This window comes from Talpa occidentalis, unplaced genomic scaffold (assembly GCF_014898055.3).
Source record: "Talpa occidentalis isolate TD23 unplaced genomic scaffold, MPIMG_talOcc4v2.1 talOcc4.4, whole genome shotgun sequence".
NCBI lineage: Eukaryota > Metazoa > Chordata > Mammalia > Eulipotyphla > Talpidae > Talpa > Talpa occidentalis.
This window is the reverse complement of record NW_023604295.1, coordinates 145,564,527-145,582,948: the sequence shown is the minus strand read 5'-3', so window position 1 is coordinate 145,582,948 and position 18,422 is coordinate 145,564,527. Positions and strand designations below refer to the sequence as shown.

The 18,422-nt window shown below is 49.9% G+C and overlaps 1 protein-coding gene across 1 annotated transcript in view; it reads right to left on the bottom strand.

Annotated features, from left to right (window-relative positions):
• Positions 1–18,422, bottom strand: part of MSRA (methionine sulfoxide reductase A) — a 243,706-nt gene that overhangs the window by 52,710 nt on the left and 172,574 nt on the right. Inside the window, exon 5 of the mRNA XM_037526539.2 lies at positions 5,175–5,281. Coding sequence (XP_037382436.2) covers positions 5,175–5,281 — 107 coding nt within the window. The remainder of the gene's footprint in view (positions 1–5,174; positions 5,282–18,422) is intronic.

Here is an 18,422-nt window from a genome sequence, read left to right as displayed (position 1 = left end):
TTTCTCCCAGTCGAGGAAGCGCAGGGAAAACTCCTTCCTGAATTCAAAACTGAATGGCTCAGCTTTATATAATGAGTACACACACGTCTGTGACACGTACACGTATCGTCCACCCCTAACAAGGGGCCTATTACATACATAATCTCACTTAATTCTGATAACAAACTTACGAGGACATTTTGCTATCCACGCTTCGATAGTACAAAAATGATGACCAGAGAAGGCAGGGGCTCACGCATGGCGAGTGGCTGAGACCGTACCGGAACATTCTAGTCACCCTTTCAAACACTATTTGGGTTACTTACACTCACACACAGCCTTCTCCTCCCACCCGCCCCCAACATTTATCTAGCTTTTAGGATTTTTTCCCCACTGTTTTTTTGGGCAGCTGCTTTGGTAAGCAGTGGGGGAGAAACGGAGTGATTGTGAAGGCAGAGGGGGTCACAAGACACATTTACACAAGTTTCTTCCCCCCTTCAAAGTTCCTCAAAGACCCTAAGAGAGAGATCAAGTCCGTGCTGTTTGGGGAGCCGGGTGTGTTGTGTGTGCGGCCCTGGATCCAGGGAAGCCAGGAGGGCACCCGCCTCTGCTGAGCAGCGCAGGAAAGGAGAGCCCGGCCTCAGTGCCAGGCCTGGGGCGGATGTTCCGCAGGGTGGGCGGGAGCCAGGCCGTGGGGCCGTGGCAGGCTAAACAACGGTCGCTCCAAAATGCCCACGCCCTATTGCCTGGAACGTGCGAGTGTGACTTTGGGTGGCAGAGATTTAGTGGCGGTGTTTAAGACTCTTGAGATGGGGAGATTATCCTGAGTTACTCGGTGGGCCCTAAGGGTGACAGGCAGTGTGTAAGAGAGGGAGGTGGCCAGACATGAGGAAGAGAAAGGGGCAGCAGGAGCTGAGCTCGGAGTGGCTTTCCCACTTAGGAAAAACCTGGTTGACAAGTAAGTGGAAATAGCAAACGGACAGTGGAATCTGGGGCTCTGGACCCCAGAGGGTAGCCGGGCCAGAAACCTGAGCATCATGAGCATCTGAACTTGCGGGAAGCAGCAGCAAAAACCCCTCAGTACACCGGCAGGTAGGGTATTTGAAAATGACAGCTGCTCGCGCTCTCTCTCTCTCTCTCTCTCTCTCACACACACACACACACACACACACACACACACACACACACACACACACAGAGCAGCCAAAACCACAACTGGCCAGGGCTTCATGGAGACCATGGGGAGTCAATAAATATTTGCTGCAATCTAAGTACTTTGGGAAGAAAATGAAATAATCAAAGCTGAGCAAAATTCCAAGCAAGGCTTGATGCCATCCAATCACTGCCCATTGTTTTCATTTCTCAACTCCGGCTCTTTCCTTTAAAATGATAGTGCAAGGAGAGCCGAAAGGACAGGGGATAGATTGCTAAATAATTGAAATTTAAAGATAAAATGTAAATATTTAGAGATTAGCGCTATCTTAAAGATAGGGCAGATGGATGGGTGAGTGGGTGGGCCGCTGGCTGGATGAACAACCAGGAGGGATGGACAGAGGTTCTAAAAACATTGCTTCATATTTGAAACACGGTGACTAATTTAAGCAATCACCCAAAGAGGTAACCCAGAGGGAAGTTTGCTTCAGGAGGCCAAAGCAGGCTTTAGATTTATTATTTCTCTACCAATATGAAGAAACCTATCTACACTGATCAAAAGATTGAATTCCTAAGCGGGGGAAGAGTCGCCTCTGCAGGACGAGGGACACACGTGAACCCCGCCCCCCCGCCCCCGCCAGCGGCCACGACTCGGTTTAGAATATTAGAGAAAGTTTGTTGTGACAGGCTCACCAGGGAGATAAACTATCAGTACTTGATAATCCAAAACTAATTACTGATACATCAGACACTGTCCTCCCATCAATACCGTAAGCAAATAATTCCACCATGGACTCTGAGGACAAAATATGAAAACACACAGTTAAGGAAAGCTCCCAGGAGTTACCCAGATGGGCGGCAGTTCACCACAGCTGGAGGGCAAGCAGAGGGAAGAGGCGCAGGCTTTGTGCAAAGGCAAAAACACCCCCATTTTATGCAAAGTCCCTGGCTTGGAAGACCCGAGGTTGCTGTCAGTTCTGCCAGCAGGACCCGGCCCAGCCAAGGTTGGCGAGCCCAGCCCAGGCCTCACTCCGCTCCTCTGTGGAGACAAGAGCGGCTTCACCAGCCTTTCCGTGTCCTCCGGTTGTTGGGGGGCACAGGGCCCACGGCCCAGCCAACTTTGCAGAAAACCACAGTTTCAGTGGAAAATCACTCTGGGTTTCTGGCTCATCAGCAGTACTGCACATCTAATTAGCTCAACAATTGGTCCCTGTGATAAAAATCAGCTAATTTTATGTTCAAATGGCTGCTCGGTGGTAAGCAATCCTGTCACTCTCCACTCGCGGAAGAAGAAGCTGCTGAAGAGGCGGGTTACAGGGGGTCACTGGGGGCGAACTAGCGAAACTGTTAAATTAGTAGCCGGAGTCAGGGCTAGAATGAGCGCACAGGGTCCCCCCAGGGCTCAAGTAAGTGGAATCCCCATGATGGAGCGACAGCACCAGTGGCAGATCTTGAAGGGGAAAGTAGCTGACAGAAACGATGGCTTGAGTCATCTGAACTCTCTCCCGCTCCCCAGAAACACACCCAGACGTTTCCCACGAGCAGGCCATCCCCAGAGGGGAGCCTGGCACTTGGGGGGGGGGCGCCCTCCCTGGAGGAAAGGCCTCTGCTTTGCAGGAATTTGCTCCAGATGGTCCTCGATACAATACCCAGGGTCGCGACTCCAGGGGTGTCGACCTCTCCAGCCCACCTCCCGTCACTGAACTGTTAGGGCGAATGGCGATATCTGAGTCTCCCCTATTTTGAGGGATCTATTAGAAACCACATTATTTTTAAGGCAAATGTAAAAGGACAGATGAACTCGATGGTGTAGAAGTTCCTTACGCCACCCTTCACTGAAAACTAGCTGTGGCGGGGGCGGGGGATAGATTATCAATTATACTGACTGAAGGGACCGTGAGCGCTGCATGTATGTTTCAGAGCTGGCACAAGAGACGCACGAGCACTCACACCATTCCACAGAGACACAGAGCCTCGTCCTGTATCTCAACGCACGTCACAGCTGTGCAGGTATCCCAGGTACATCAATGACACCGTTTATACAAAGTGTGTAACAGTCCTTCACACCACGTAAGTGCCCTGGTACTACATGGCTCCAGAGAGGGGACGTTCTAGAAGGTGCTGCTGGGCTGTCTCACCGCCGAGCGCATGTCACAGGGATCAATGGCACAGACCCAGGCGTGCAGCGGCCCTGCACCGGGTCATGTCCAGGCACCACCATCACAGATGCCATCGGTCCCTGACCAGAGCACGGGGCACGCAATGGTGGCTCTTACAAGTGCCCACCACATCACACGTCTGCATGTTGCATAAACGGCCAGGAGATGACCATGTGTAATCGCTGTGGCTGGATAAAAATTAAACTTGTGTTTTTCTTTCTCTGCTTTAACAGAAGTGCCCGAAAGTCACTGAATTGTGGTATATGCGGTCAGTGAGTGACCTGTGGGGTGCACGGGGGCCCTCAGAGGTGCCATCAGCCCCTCTACAGCTCCTCTCCAGCCTGGCAGCAGTGTGTGCTCTCTGCCAGGCACCTGCTGTGCCCTCTCACCTGCCAGCTGCCTCCCTCCTCCTGCCACAGGGATGCCGCACCCTGCGCCCATCTACACCTAGAAGGGCAGGGAGCCCGCAGTGGAAGGCCCCCAGGGGACAAAGGCCCCCCTCCTCCCTCAAAGAAGAAACCCCCAGCTCCCAGAGCAGGGCACCTGGTACTGGTACGTGCCTCCTCTGTCCTTTCCCGGCCCCTTCCTCCAGCCCCACGAAATCACACAGCCCGAGGCGCAGAGCCGTCCGTCCACAGACCTCTCGGCGGTCACCGTGCACTCACCGGGGCGCACCAGGGAGGCGCCTGGTCCTCTGGTTCCTGAAACGGCGACAGCGTGGCCCTGGGCGATGTCACAATCACCCTGCTCAGGCGCGCTCGGACGGGGTCTCCCTAGGGTGACTGTGAGGAGGCCACTTGGCCCTTAGCAGAGGCTCCAGGGCAGGGGGACAGAGGAGCTCCCGCTGCAGCAACTCTGATGCCAGAGGCACTGGGCTCCAAGGCTTGGAACCCCGAGTCTCCAGCGAGGGAGCCAGTCCCACATGCCTCAGCCCCTCAAGCTCACATGTACCCCCATCACCTTCTACTGGACCATTCAGGGAAAACCAGCCGCGTGTGGTTATTTAATGATGCACTTACAGTAATTAAAATGAAATAAGACAAAGCTGTCACCCCCCCAGTTGCATGGTGCAGGGGAGTTACTGCACCCCAGCAGAGCGGTTACTGGCCACGCGTGGCTGCCCGGCACTGGGAATGTGGCCACGGCCGTGAAGTCCTAAAAATTAAGGCAGCTCAAATTGTTCATAAAAGCACTAAATCCCTATAATTGGAGGAGTTTTTTCAAAATACAAATTAATAGTGGAAATAAGTATTTTGTGCGTAATTTGTTATCACTGAAAAGTATTTTTATCAAGTCAGTTTACTGTACCAGCAAGAGAGAGCGCATCTAGGTCGAACTGTCCGCCCCCCATGGAGTCCCCACCCCCAGCACGCCCCAGAGCATGACTTCACAGAGGCCCCTGAGTTAAAATTTGGTCACTGGGGGGGCGCTGATCCAGGGTGACCGGAGTTCTTACGAAGGGGGACATCTGGACACAGACAGACGGGCACACGGGGAGGACGATGAGGAGAGCCGGGAGGAGACAGCCGCCGACCTGCTGCTGAGAGGCCCACGGCGGGCCTCCCCGCGCCAGCCCAGCCAGCCTGGGCACGGGCCGCCTGCCCCTGAGCTGTGGGGCTGCGTCGCTGTCGCCCCCGGGTGCGGAGAAGAGGAGACAGTGATTCAGAGGCGGGTGGAGAGGGACAGGAAGGAGGAGGAGCCGACGTGAAGCCACGTCCAGATGCGCTGATTTTAAAAAGACACGCTCAAGGGCTGTCCCTGAGAGCCTCGGCCGCACATCCTGCGACTCCCAGAGGGTGAGCGCCATTTCCAGATTGTGCGCGGCGGAGCGCGGCGCCAGACGAAAGAACCAACCTTCCCCAGAGGGGCCGCGAGGGCGCCTACCTTCTGGTAGTCCTCCCTGGAGCGCAGGGCGGCCTGCAGGTGCTGCGCGCAGGTCGGGTAGACGGCCGAGCGGTACTGGGACCCGTGGTCGTTGCCTTGCCGCAGGCCTGGGAAAGCGGAGACAGGGTTAAGGGGGCCGGCAGGGCGCGGGGCGCACTGTCACTGTGACGGCGTCTCACGGAGACAGCGCTCCCCTCAAAGAAGCGGGAACCAAACACGATTTGACCGTTTTACTTAAAACACATGTCCTCGGACTTTTAACCGCCGGGCTGGGCCACAGTAGATGCTCTGCTAATGCGTATTTTTCGAGGCAGCGTTAAATCACAGCCCGTTCTGGCCGCCACCTGCAAAGCACTGTGATGCACTTCCAGGATCCTAAGGAAGCCCCTCCAGCAGGTACTGCTGCCCCTCACTTGGCAGGTGAGGAGACGGGGTAATCCCTGGGAGTGCGGCTCACGTGGTGCTTGGCACACAGGTGGTGACAGTGAGCAGAGCTATGCGGTGAGGCGTTTGCCTCAGATCAGTTTGCCTGCATTAAAGGATCACCCGGGACTGGCAGCCACCCAGCACCCGGCCTCCCTGCTGCAGAAGGGGAGTGGACACGGGGGCCCCTTCTATCCGGGCAACAGAGTCCCCAGAGTTCAACAGCCACAGGCTCAGCATGGATGTCCTACCGCTCTCCATGCTGTAGTCAAAACAAACTCAGCCAACTTACTGGAACATTCAAGAACCAGCTTCATTTTAACTAGTGCCCCCAAACTCCTGTGGTTGAAGTTGGCCTCCCAACAGGAGCAGCTATAATTGCAATAGTAACGCACCCCATCTGGTGCGAAGCAGCAGACAGATCCTGGCTCAGCAGGTCTGGGGGGGCCCGAGATCTGCATTGCTCACCTGCGTACAGGTGGCACGGGTCCTAGACCACACTTCCAGCAGCAGGGTTTAGAGTTTGCCCAGATATTTTCAAGGTTCCCTTATTTGATCTGTCAGCAGTGTTTTGAATTTCAAACCAGGGAGACCAGGCGTGATGCCCCTCTGCACCCCACCAGCATGCACGCTCTTCCCACTGGATGTTCCAGCCCATCCCTCTTGTTCAAGTGTCTTCTCTGCCAAACCTCCCTGGACGCCCTCACCACTGTGACAGCCCCTGGCTCCCCAGGCCGTGCAGGGCCCCTCTTGGGAGGCTTCATCACCCAGCAGCGCCATCATCTGATCACTGCCCTTCCTCTCCTTCCACACGGCGGGCGTTACCCCTCTACCTGGTCTGGTGCAGGCAGATGGGCAAAGTTCTACGAGTATCTGTTGCATGAAGAAGGTGCAAGTGTGTGTCTTGTCATCCAAGGCCCTGCATTAACACCGGAGCCTGACTCAAAGTGCTGTGTCATGCTAGCTTTGTAAATGGAAATTCAGAAAGAAATGAAATCCTCTTTCTGAAGACCATGGGGAAGGGCTGCAGGTGAGCTCCTTTGTTTGACTTTTACTGGGCGAGCAAGTGCAGTCGCTTGAGAACACCGAAGGCTCCCTGAGGCGGCCAACGGCTCAATGAGCTAGAATTCACCCCCAAAACTGCAGGCCCCAAAAGGGTGAAACACTAACAAACTAATAGGATTTAGGGTCGGGCCACAGGTTACCTAAGGGGTGTGTGTGCCAGTGTGGGATTCTGATGCCTGCTCCCTCTCACCCCGGCGTCCATTCTCCCCCCTTCAGAGTCTTCCACCGACAAAGGTCACAGGGGGCCAGGGAACTAATCAGTGGCTCACAGAGTCAATACCAAAAATGACCAACACATTAATTTAATAATGCATAATAAACATAAACCAGTCCATGCCTCTAATCAGTATCACGTAATATCAAATAAGGATACCTATTTCACTCCTGTGTAAGCTACGTATTCAGCGAAGTAGTGCGGCAGTATCATGCAACACTGGGCGCTGCAGGGGGGCACTTGCAGCATGCACAGCACAAGCACGGTCACAGCATATTGTTCTTGTCACATCGCTATTATAACAGATTGCATAGATCACATATTAGACATGTGTAATATATTAACACGCGACAATAACACAATATGATGGGTTATAAAGAAAGCCCAGGCTTCACAGAGCTCACTTGCCATCGGAACCTCGAGACTGGGGAATAAACATTTACGGCACTTTGGCAATTTCTTCAGTTTTCCCTTCTTCACATACACGGAGGGATATTCTGGAATATTCTTCCCTACCTTTTGTGCACAGTGACATGGTGGCAGCATGACTGATCCTTCTGAAACATCGTCCAGAGAGGAAAAAAAGGCTGCCGGGCGGCCGATCTTCAGTCAAACCTGACCCCACCCCATTCGCGCAAGCTGCAGAAAAGCAGGCTCCGCGTGGGGCTGCTGGGGTCTTCTTTAGTTTTCTCTCTTTTGCAAGGGAAGTTAGTAGTGAGTATAAGAGAACCTGCAGGTGTGATTTATTTACATTTTTAACAAGTTTCACTAGATCCTATGTGCCTTATACACCGAAGACAATAAATACGTGTATTTGCTTGCAGGTCTCTGAATTATCTTAAGAACAGAGGAAATTGTTGCTTATGGATAAAAATGGACTTTTTTTGTACACAAAGTGGGAATGATGAAGAATCATCCCAGAGAAATGGTGCAATCATGGCCTCCGCTGAGTGTATTCTCAATACACTGGTAAGAGATGTACAATGAGACCCTCAATTTTACACCGTATTTAGAGCTTTTCTTATAGTTACATGACAACCTAAGGATAGAAATATCTGGAAACTTTCACAAAATTGTGTAGTTGGGCAGAGGAGAGGTGTACACCGGAGTCTGGGAGGGGATGGAGGAAAACTCCAGAGTCTTGGCTCAATCTCCTCGTGTCTTGAGAAATAGGGGACAAGACTCTGCCTGCTCATGAGTAACAATATCCATTTAACTGGATCATTTCCCCAAAGTTTCTAGGAGATTTTCTAACGTCAAACACAGTTGGGCACAGCCACAGATGTGTGTGTGCACGTGTGTGTGGCTAATTCTGATGCAGGCACCTTTCTGTTCGCTGATGACAGGGTTTGTGAAAGGAACAGGAGCCTGAAATTTGCAAGCAGGTGGTTCACCAGGAAACATGATTTGATGCTGAACAGACTGAAAAGCCTATAGAACCGCAGACGTCCCGTCCTCACTTTTAACTCGTCACACTTGCAGGTGTTCAGCACTGAACTTCCTACCACTTCTTTCAACCTCCACTGGTTTAAGCTCTGAGCGGAGCGGTGACTCACATGCGGGAGAAGCTGTTCACGGACCCTCCGGGAGGGTGCCCAGGACACGGAGCTACAAGACCTGGTTCTGAGTTTAAGTCTAAGCGCTGACATGTTTTATGCAAATCGCCTCATCTCTCTGTGCTTCCAACCTCATTTGTAAAACAAGGATTATAAGGGTCTGACCTGCAGGCTTGTTGGGAGGAAAGAGATGAAACCGGGATGTGCTTGGCTGACTCTGGAAAACGGCAGAGGCGTCAGAACATTGACTTCTATGCTGTGACACTCACGAAGAGCTTCACTACTCTGGACAATTCTGTATCTATTTTTCCCTTTCTCCCTCCCTTACCACGCAGGGGTTCCTGGTTCCGTCTTTGGTCGACACCTGCCCTTCCAGGGACCCTGCAATGGACTCTCTCGCTTTCTAAATGGAGAACTTACACGTCAACATGGACGACCCAAGCGCGGGTTCAGGCTCATCATGAAAGTCACATTCCTGTAGGACATTCTCCCGTCTGGGCTCCATTGTCCTCAACTGGACCTCATTATCTTTCACCTCTCTCGCCCCTATCGACTGGCAAGCTCATCCTCTCAGCACCCGAGTCCACTCCCGAGTGATCCATGTTCCATTTGCGCCTTTTCATGCCTCACACCAGGCTGTCGTCTGGACCCGCCTGTCTTTCCTGTAGCGCGTCCTCTCTCGCCGCCCTCCTCGGCTCCGCCAGCCCAGACCCGGCTGCTCAGGGCTGCGGTGGTCAAGTCCCGAAGAGCACCTGGGACCCGTAGGGCCCAATTCAGGGTTGCTTGGTAAGTGCTTCCTGGTCGTGTGGGCTGAATAAATGATTGGTAGTTTCTTGCAATAGTGGGTCATTCCGCTGCGTAATCCTCACGCAACTCCCAGAACCAAGCGCTGAATCTCTCACTCCTCTTCCCAGGAACAGTCGAAGGACATTGCTGCTCAGACCTTTCCATGCTCAGAGCAAAGTGAGCAAAATCATACAGAAAAATGGACGTGGTCAGCAACTCTCCTGTAAAACCCGCTCAATTTCACACCTCCTACCCGGGCTCATGGTGCGGAGGGGTTTGTTACGGCTGTGAACGTCAGGACAGCAGCGCGCTGGCCAGTGACTCTCAGTCCATGTTCACCAGAGTAAGATGCTTTTGAAAACTGAAGTGAAAGCAAGTCAAGCCAAATCGCCTTCAACAATCCACTGGATTTAGGACATAAATATGCTCAATTCCTGATTTTTCAATGAAGTCATCCCAGGACATTACAATGAGTCAAACGCTGGACGTTAAGATCAGCTAATGGTGACCAGCAGCGAGGGGAGGGTGCCCCGGGAGGGCTGGGCTCGGGCACGCAGCCGTGCACTTGGTGTCGTGTGCGCACACGCTGATCGTCAACGATGAACACCTGAGATGGACTCAGCGTGCCAACGCAGTGCTACTTCAATTACATTTTTCCTTCAATTAAAAACATTTTTAAAGAAATGTGAGCTTCCATGTGATTTGGGTTAAGCATGAACCTTCGGCTGCAATTCTGCTCACAGGACATGGCACAACACGGTCACTGGAGGAGGCGAGAGAGTCCGCGCTGCTTCAAAGAGGGGAGGAAAAGCTAAGACGTCATGACCACACTGGAAGTGAAATTTAAGTGCTTTCAAAGACGCCGTTGGACGGCTGATGAGAGGAAGGGGGACGCCGAAGGACTCTCTGCGAGTGCCAGCTTGCCCTGGCGGCTCTCGCTGTGTGGGGCTGTGCGCACCGCGGGGCGTGCAGCAGCTTCTCCGGATTCTACCAGCCGCTGCCAGCAGCACCCACCTGTCCCGACAATCAGAAATCTCTAGACACTGCCAAATGTTCCCTGGGGCACAAAATTGCTTTATATAATACTTCACAGAACGAGCCACATCTTTTGATATCATCACGTATAAAGCCTCCATTTTCAAGGCAACCAGAGGCGGCCACACGTACGCAGTCAGGGCGGTGGGCAGACGGCACCCAGGAGTTGCAGCATGCCGGAGGCTCTGGTGTTCATATTTTCATTTGTATTCACTAATTTCAACGGCCACCAGTTTCAATTTTTTATGCCCAAATTCAAAAGAATGGAGATTTGATAACAAAACACAGGACTATTTTTCTTTTTCTGGTGAAACAGCATTTTAAGTTACAAATTGAAAAACTGAAAAGAAGCGCAGAGGCTCTTACAGACTCTAATCGAATCAGCACAAATTGAAATCAACATGCATACGGTCTGAAGGGTTCTCAGGCGAGTGGAGAAAGCAAAAGTCTTTTCTCCTTCCTCACTCAATAATGTAGACAACGGAAAAATCATAATCTGTTGTCTGACGACTACAGCCTCTTACCATAACTCTCAGGAAAATCTCTGTGACACCAGTTGTCCTATCTTACCAGACCAATTAGAGACTGCCATCAGTTTAACAGAGAAAACAAAAATAATAGTGACCAACAGATAGACATATACTTCTTTTTCACTTAAAATAAGTGCAAGCTACTGAGTAGGCAGTCTAGGGGCCGTGGGGTGTCTCTGTGGTCACCAGGGACTCAGACTTCTTCCTTCTACCCAACTGTCCCCAGCAAGTGGCTCTCGCTCCGCCAGGGCCATCACCTCTGAGTTCCAGGCAAGAAGGGAAAATGCAGGGACACCTCCTCCCACTTACTCATTCTTTAAAGGACCTTCCCAGACGCTGAATGCCACACCTTCTCTTACATCTCACTGGCCAGGAAAGCCACGTGGTCACACCTCCAGAACTCCCCTCTCTGCACAGTGAATCAGGAAAAGGCCCAGTTACTGAGGCCACATGTTAGTCGGCTCCTTCCCCCTTGCTATCCCACTTGTCTCGCTACTTCACAACACTGTCCACTCGCTTGCTTTAAGAGCACGTCCTCAGTAAGTCATAAGCGCTGAATCCCTGCCTCAGGCTCTGCATTTCGGGAAATTTACTGCCCACCTTTAATGCGTTGTTGTTTCTTACATTCTCTCACTTCAGTTGTTCAATTTGTGGATAGATTCTTATTAGATATGTTGTTTAAGTATTATTAGACATATTAAGTTGCTACAAATTCAGAGATCAAACTTCTTATGTAGGCCTACGCATGCCAGAGGGACATCATTCTCAGAAAAAAGATCACAGACTTCCATATTGCATTGGCCATGCTCAGGATGTATGGCTACGTGTTATTGACGTCTTTGTGAGATCAGCACAGGGAGAGGCTTAGCTGCTATCACTCTATTTACTAGAAGCTGAACACTCCCACTGCTTCTTCAAAATTTATCTCATGAAAATGAAAGAATCTATGAATGACTCAGAACTTCAAACATTCCAAGCACATATCCTGAGTTAGTCCCACTACATCTTGCTTCTTAAACAGACCCTGCCTCCACAAGACTTGTTACAAAAAGGCTGCCTGTGTGCTGCAATTGCACAAGAAGCCCAGCCCAAGAGACTGTCACTAGAAGCACAGATCGTGTAAGTGTTACCCCTGCCATCACCAGGAAGACAGGGCTCCCTGGGAAAACATCATAGGACTTGGAGTCCTCCAGCAGGAAGACGCCCTTCATCCCTCACAGTGATCCACGGGACTTCTTAACACCCACGTAACCCCTCCTGGCACATCTGGCCTTTAGCTAAAGTTTTAAGACAAGCCTTACTAATATGGAATAGTCTCGCTTTACCTAACTGAAAACTAAATCTGTCAATTTGAACTGACATCTCATCTGCACTTCAAGGTATTGAATAAATGGATGGACAGCTCTTGCTTCACAAGAAAGAAAGGGGGGATGGGGTGGGGAAGGAATGGGAAGGGGTGGAGAGACCATGACCAATGGCCCACTACGCAAATGGCCAGTCCATGTAGAACAGAACTCCTGACTCCTTTCACTTCCGTCTGGGAAGAACGAAAGTCGCCCCAGCTAAGAAAAACCAAGCCGCTCGGTGTGGGTGGACACTGGCAGCTCCGTGCTTGCCAACTCACTGACGTCTGTTGGCGTTGAGCTTTTAGCTGTTGCGGGTATGCTTGTTTTGTAATGGCATCTCGCTTGATCTTGACTTGCATTCCCGTGATTAATAAGGACGTCAATTACGTGTTTCCTCAAAGCTATGTCAAGACCTTGGTCCATTTTTTCCACACGGTCTTTTTTTTTTTAATCTAATGGAGATCCTTCTTAAATCTACTTTTTATCTATAGTCCTTTGCCAAGTATAATCAATCTCTTTTTATTAAATTTTCATTTTAACTATGACTTTTTTATTTTAATCTAATTTTTTTAATCAAACATTGCCTCTATAGAATTAATGCTTTTTGTGTCTTGTTTTAAAAAAGCCTTCATGAACCTAAGACCATTTTATTATCTACTTGGATTTTGTAGTTTACCTTCACATTTATGTCGTTAGGCTTTTATATACTGATTTATGTCTATGGTGTGAGGTAGAAACCCATATGAATGTTTCCCCATCTGTTCCTAAATCATCTTATCACCAGTTATTAAAGAGCCATTCTTTCCTGGTTTCATGTGTCACTTCCATAGATGTGGGTCTTTTCCTGGATTCTCTGATCTACAGCGTTCATCTATTCATCCAAATTCACATTGTCTCAATAATTGCTGCTTTATGATAAACCTTGATATCTGGAAGAAACAGTCCTCCCATCTTCTTGAATGAGTATCTTTGTATTTCTTGACCTTTTGCTTTTCCATATAAACATCAGAATAAGTTCTGAAGATCCACAAAAATAACAACAAAGACTGCTGGAATTTCATTTGGGTTTGCACTGAATTTAGAAAAACGTTCAACAACACAATAAACTGACATCATTACAAACCATAACCAAAAGGCATTATTGGCCTTGCAGATGCCAAACACTACACCAATGCTATGCTTTTTGTTGTTGTTTTTTCTTTTTGAGTGTTGGGGTAACATTCTACCTCAAGGTACCAATTCCTGACAAATAAATAAACCCTGAAATTCCAGTGGCTTAACTTGCTAGACATTCATCTCTTGATCATGCTAAGCCCAAGTAATAATGAAGAGTGAGAACGGTCTTGCTTCATGAACCCCCAGAGAACTGGGCTCTGGACTGCCCAGCCATCCTCAGCCGGGTTTCCTCGGGATCCACGCTTGGCTGGCAGACAGAGGAAGAGGAAGCAGAAGTTCTTTATGGGTCAGGCCTGGAGACAGCACGTGTCATGTCCAGAACTCAGTCTAGTGGCCCCTCCAAGGGAGGCTGGAACTATTGTGAAGTGAGAAATGGAAAGGCAAACAGGCCTCGGCCACATTTTTCAATCATATATTTTGGGTTTTTTTAACTCGACTTATTGCAGGAGCCGCGCCTCTCAATACCAGGCTGTTGGGGTGTTGCAATGACAGCCTAGCAGTTTCTCAGTATTTCACTATTAAGGGTGAGGCTGGCTCTAGGCTTTTGTACACATTATTTACTGGATTAAGAAAACCACTTTTTGTATGAATATTTTAGTATGTGTGAATATGGAACTGTATTAAATACCTTTTTTCTATCTATCTTGATAATCATGTTTTTCTTTTAATCTGCCATTGCTGTGAATTATATTGATATTAAACATGCTAAACCAACCTTGCATTCCTTGGAGAAACTTAAACCAGTCACAATATATTATCCTTCTTATATGTTATTAAATTCAGTTGGCTAATATTCATCTTAAACCTCTGCATGTATTTCATGAATAAGACTGCCCTATATTGTTCTTTTCCCAGGTGTTGTATCAAGGTCGTGCAAGGATCATAAGATGAAGTGCATCTCTCTTAACTTCTAGAATTCCAGTTGTGGGAGAGTATAACCATTTCTTCCTTAAGCATTGGTAGAATTTACGGAAGCCAGCTGCCCTTGGTGGTTTCTTTATGAGAAGCATTTTAAATACTGATTCAATTTCCTTGATGATTGTAGGTTGATTCACTTTGTTAAATTATACTTTCAAGAGCTTGTTTAATCTAATGTTTAAATTTGCTGACAAAAAGTGAGAGCCCATATTTTATTTCTGATATTGGGTATTTATGGCTTCTCATTTACACTTTGGTCATCAACTGACCAAAGTCTTATCATTTTATTATTTTGAAACACCAACTTTAGACTTTGTAGATTCTATTTGTTTACTCTCCATTTCATTCATTTTGGGTCTCTATTCTTTCTTCTTCACTGGTGTATTTGTGTTGTTAGACTTCCAGCTCCTTATGATGGATGCTCTTAGCTCAGTCTTTCTCCTCCTCTAGTGAATAAATTTACAACTCTACATTTCCCTCTAATAACTGCCTGAGCTACGCCCTATAAGATTTGATGTGTAGTGTTTTAATTACCAGTTTAAAATGGTTTCTAATTTCCATTCTGATTTATCTTTTATCCAGAAGATATTTAGAAAACTTCCTACTTTCTAACATAGGAGAATCTTCTACATCTTTTTGCTCCATTCACAGCATAATTGCACTAGGGTAAGAGAAACATAATCTACATGCTCTTAATCCTGAAATGGATTGAGCCTTACAGCCTCATATGCATCCCTGTGCGATGGGGCAGGGTGCTGCTTTGTGTGTGTGTGTGTGTGTGTGTGTGTGTGTGTGCGTGTGCTAGCCCCGGTGCTTCAACCATGCTGGTCACACTTGCTGCAGCCTAAGTAAGGCTGTCAAAGCTAAACTTTTCTGGGGTTGGCAAAGTCCCTCAGAACAAAGGTGTTTCAGTCTTCTGCTTACCTGTATAGAGTCCTGTGGTTTCTTCCTTTCAACCTGGTAATTCCTAACACTTTTATAGACTCTACGATGTGATGCTTTTGTGTTTTTACATCTTCTCCAGTATTTAGGTTGCTTTTGGTGAGAAAGTTGATCCGAATTCCCCAGTCCACCATTACCAAATTCTGGAAATTCTAGTTCCTGCCAATTTAATCAGCTCTGGCTTTTATCTAGTTTACTGCTATTGTATGGGAAGTAATGGAATTCTTTTGACTTCATTTCTTATTAATTTTGTATCATTTTAGCAATTGTAAACCACCTAACTATTCCTATCTAAAATATTTGGAAATCTTCCTTGCTGCAAGTTTTCAAAAGCCTCTTCATCCTGCAAAGCCTTAACAAGATTCTATCATGACGGATATCACCAGGCACTCATGAGGACAGAAAGGCTTGCTGGAGAATCTGCTGTTATTCCCACTGAAGTAGCCTCCTGCCACAGCCTGTGTGCTGGACAGTGGAAACAAACAAGCTCTGGAATTGAGTCCTTCAGTCAAAATTCCAGCTCTGCACACAGGGAACCAACTGGTTCAGGCCAAATCATTCCATCTCTCTGGGCCTGTTTGTTCATCTGAAAAATGGGCCCAAGACCACCTATCCAGAGGCAACTTGGTGGGTCAAATGGAAGCACCTGCATGTCAGCACCTAGCCCTATGCTCAGCCCTGAGAAGACACCAGCAGAGCCTCTCCTGCTGCTCAGACACCCCAAGTCCATAGAGCTCGAGAAGAGGAAGAATGTAAACATGAGCTGCGTGGTGTTCAACGAGACAGGATCTGGAGAGGCAGACGCCATGTGCGCCGTGTGTGGTGATGTCAGGCGAGGAAAGTGCAGTTGAAAGAACAATTAATAAAGACAAATATCAGTTAAATTCTTTGTTTGATTTTTTTCCCTGTTTCTGAAATTCTTAAAAGAACAACATCCCTTTCAGAATCATAATGCCGGGTTGGGTCGTTTTTGCATTTAATCTGTGTGCAGCTGTTCCTCCACTATAAGCATGCACATCTGCTCATTAGCAATACAATGTCATTTCCACTGTCTAATTATTTGCAGATGATAGATTCCTTGTACATGGTCTAAAAAAAGGATAGTCCTTCGAAACTGGTGACTTCTTTAAAAAAAAAAAAAGGAAATAAAAGGGTCAGCACAACGAAGTTCAGATATTAATTTGGCAAGTTCAAATATGTGAACACCAGCTCTTAATTGCCAACTTGATGCGAAACAGCTAGAAACAGAATTTTTCTCTCTCCAGTTAATGCTTCCCAGCAGACAAGTCCCTTTCTCCACTGTGCACCTGTCGTGAGGTCGTGAGGCAAACCTGCAGAAGATGGGATGGACCTTCTGCACCCCCAATTCTCTGGGGCGTCCTGGGGCCAGCCCACCTAGAGCAATGCTCCTGGTCTGTGCTGGGGGAGGGAGCTGCAGTCCAGGGCACTGAATAGAAAGGAGTCCTGGGGGAGTTCCAGTCCCAATCCCTGGCTGAGGAGTCCCATTAATCCCCTACTAGTGGCTTTAATGCTGTGGCGGCCCCTGAAACCACACCACGACAGTGTGGCCCCAGGTCAGGCCGGAGACAGTCTGTGCCCGACTGGGAGTGCCCTAGGAGTGGGCGGCGGGCAGCATGGAGGGACAGTGGGGCTAGGCGGCCTCTGAGGACAGCGGGTGGGAGCCAAGCAGAGGAAATGAACAGGGGTATTCGGAACACGAGCTGGAGAAACGATATTGGGAAAGTGGAGGCGTCCTGGGGCTCAAGGTGTCAAGGTGGAAGGGGCCGGTGAAGCCGCCCAGCACCGGCTGGCACAGCATGCTGGGCTGCCCGCCCTCTCGCGCCGGCTCCCGCGCCCGGGCAGGGGCACAGGCTCGTGCACGCATCCATGCACGGGGAGAGGGCCGCGGCAGGCACACAGGTCCTTCCAGGCACACCGGTGTCAGGCAGGAAGCGACTTGGGGAGCCCCGGCAGTGTGGTCTGGGAGCACCGCTGCAGTCAGGGGGGGTCGGGGAAGACCTTGCTGAAGAGGAGATACTTCAAGCTGAAGGAAAAGGCTCAGCTGCAAGACTGAGGGAGGCCTGAGCCCCGGGAACAGGGCCCAGGCAAGAGAGCGCTTGTCCAGGATGGTGGGCGAAGGCCACAGTGCCAGAAACGGCGGGGGGCGGGGGGTGGTGGTGTGTGTGTCACAGTCTCTGCCAAGCTGGGAGCAGTTAATCCCAGTCGTGCCGCCAAGCTGAAGAGCGCGCACGTCACCCAGAAAACAGGCAACAGGCAAAGCGCTTTAAGCAGGATAGACATACTTGGTTCCGTGTTTTTTGGCGGGTTTTTGTGGAGACCGGACTGGGAGAGGGCAAGGCAGGCCGGGGAGGGGCTGTGGCAGCCCGCGGAGCTGAGGACGGCTCAGGGCAGCCGAGGGAAGGGACAAGACGTGGCGTGGGCGGGGAGCTCACTTCGCCAGGACTCCCGCGAACGCCTGGCAGACCTGGAGGAAGCCACACCTTCCCTAGCTCAGCCGTGCTCTTAAGATTTGATTAAAGATGTTTTAATTAAGCAAACATTTTAATTAAGATCTTCAGAGAGGTGACTGAGAGTTCATCGCCAGTATGGCTGAAGGCTGCTTGGCTAGGGTGAGCTTCAGCTACTGGCGCGGACAGAGAAGACCCAAAACAAGCCCAGCCTGGGTCCAGCCTGGGACGGCGCCTTGGGAATCTCCCTCCCACGCGAGGCTCGCATAGGAGGCGAGGCCCTGCCCTGCAGTCTCGGGTGCACATCCCCTTGCAACTTGCGGGGAGGGAGAACACCCCTCCAAGCACACACAGCCCGGAGGTGGGACCCCGTCACTGTACCCACGCCTGGCAGTCAGGACTCTGATGGGCGGCCACCCTTAGCCACGAGGAGTTGGGGGGCTAAGCTTTCATCAGCAGCTGCAGCTGCTAAAGTTCCAGTCCCCAGGAGGGGGGACCTGGCTCGGGGCTACTCTCAGCCCAAGGCCTCTGCAGAAAGGCCATTGCCCCAGCCGGGGTGCCGTGAGCAGCCCCCCACCTGAGACCACTGTGCCCGGCGAGACCTGGAACTCTGACGGTGGCCCACAAACCCAACTGCGCAGCAGGCACAGCCTCGAGGCTGTAGATAGAACCGTGGATGCGTCTCCAGCTTCCAAAGCCACGTGACTCATGGTGGTCCATGAGACGGACACTCGGTTTACAGTGTGACCAAGTTCACGCAGCATTTAATATACTGGATTTAATGAAGAC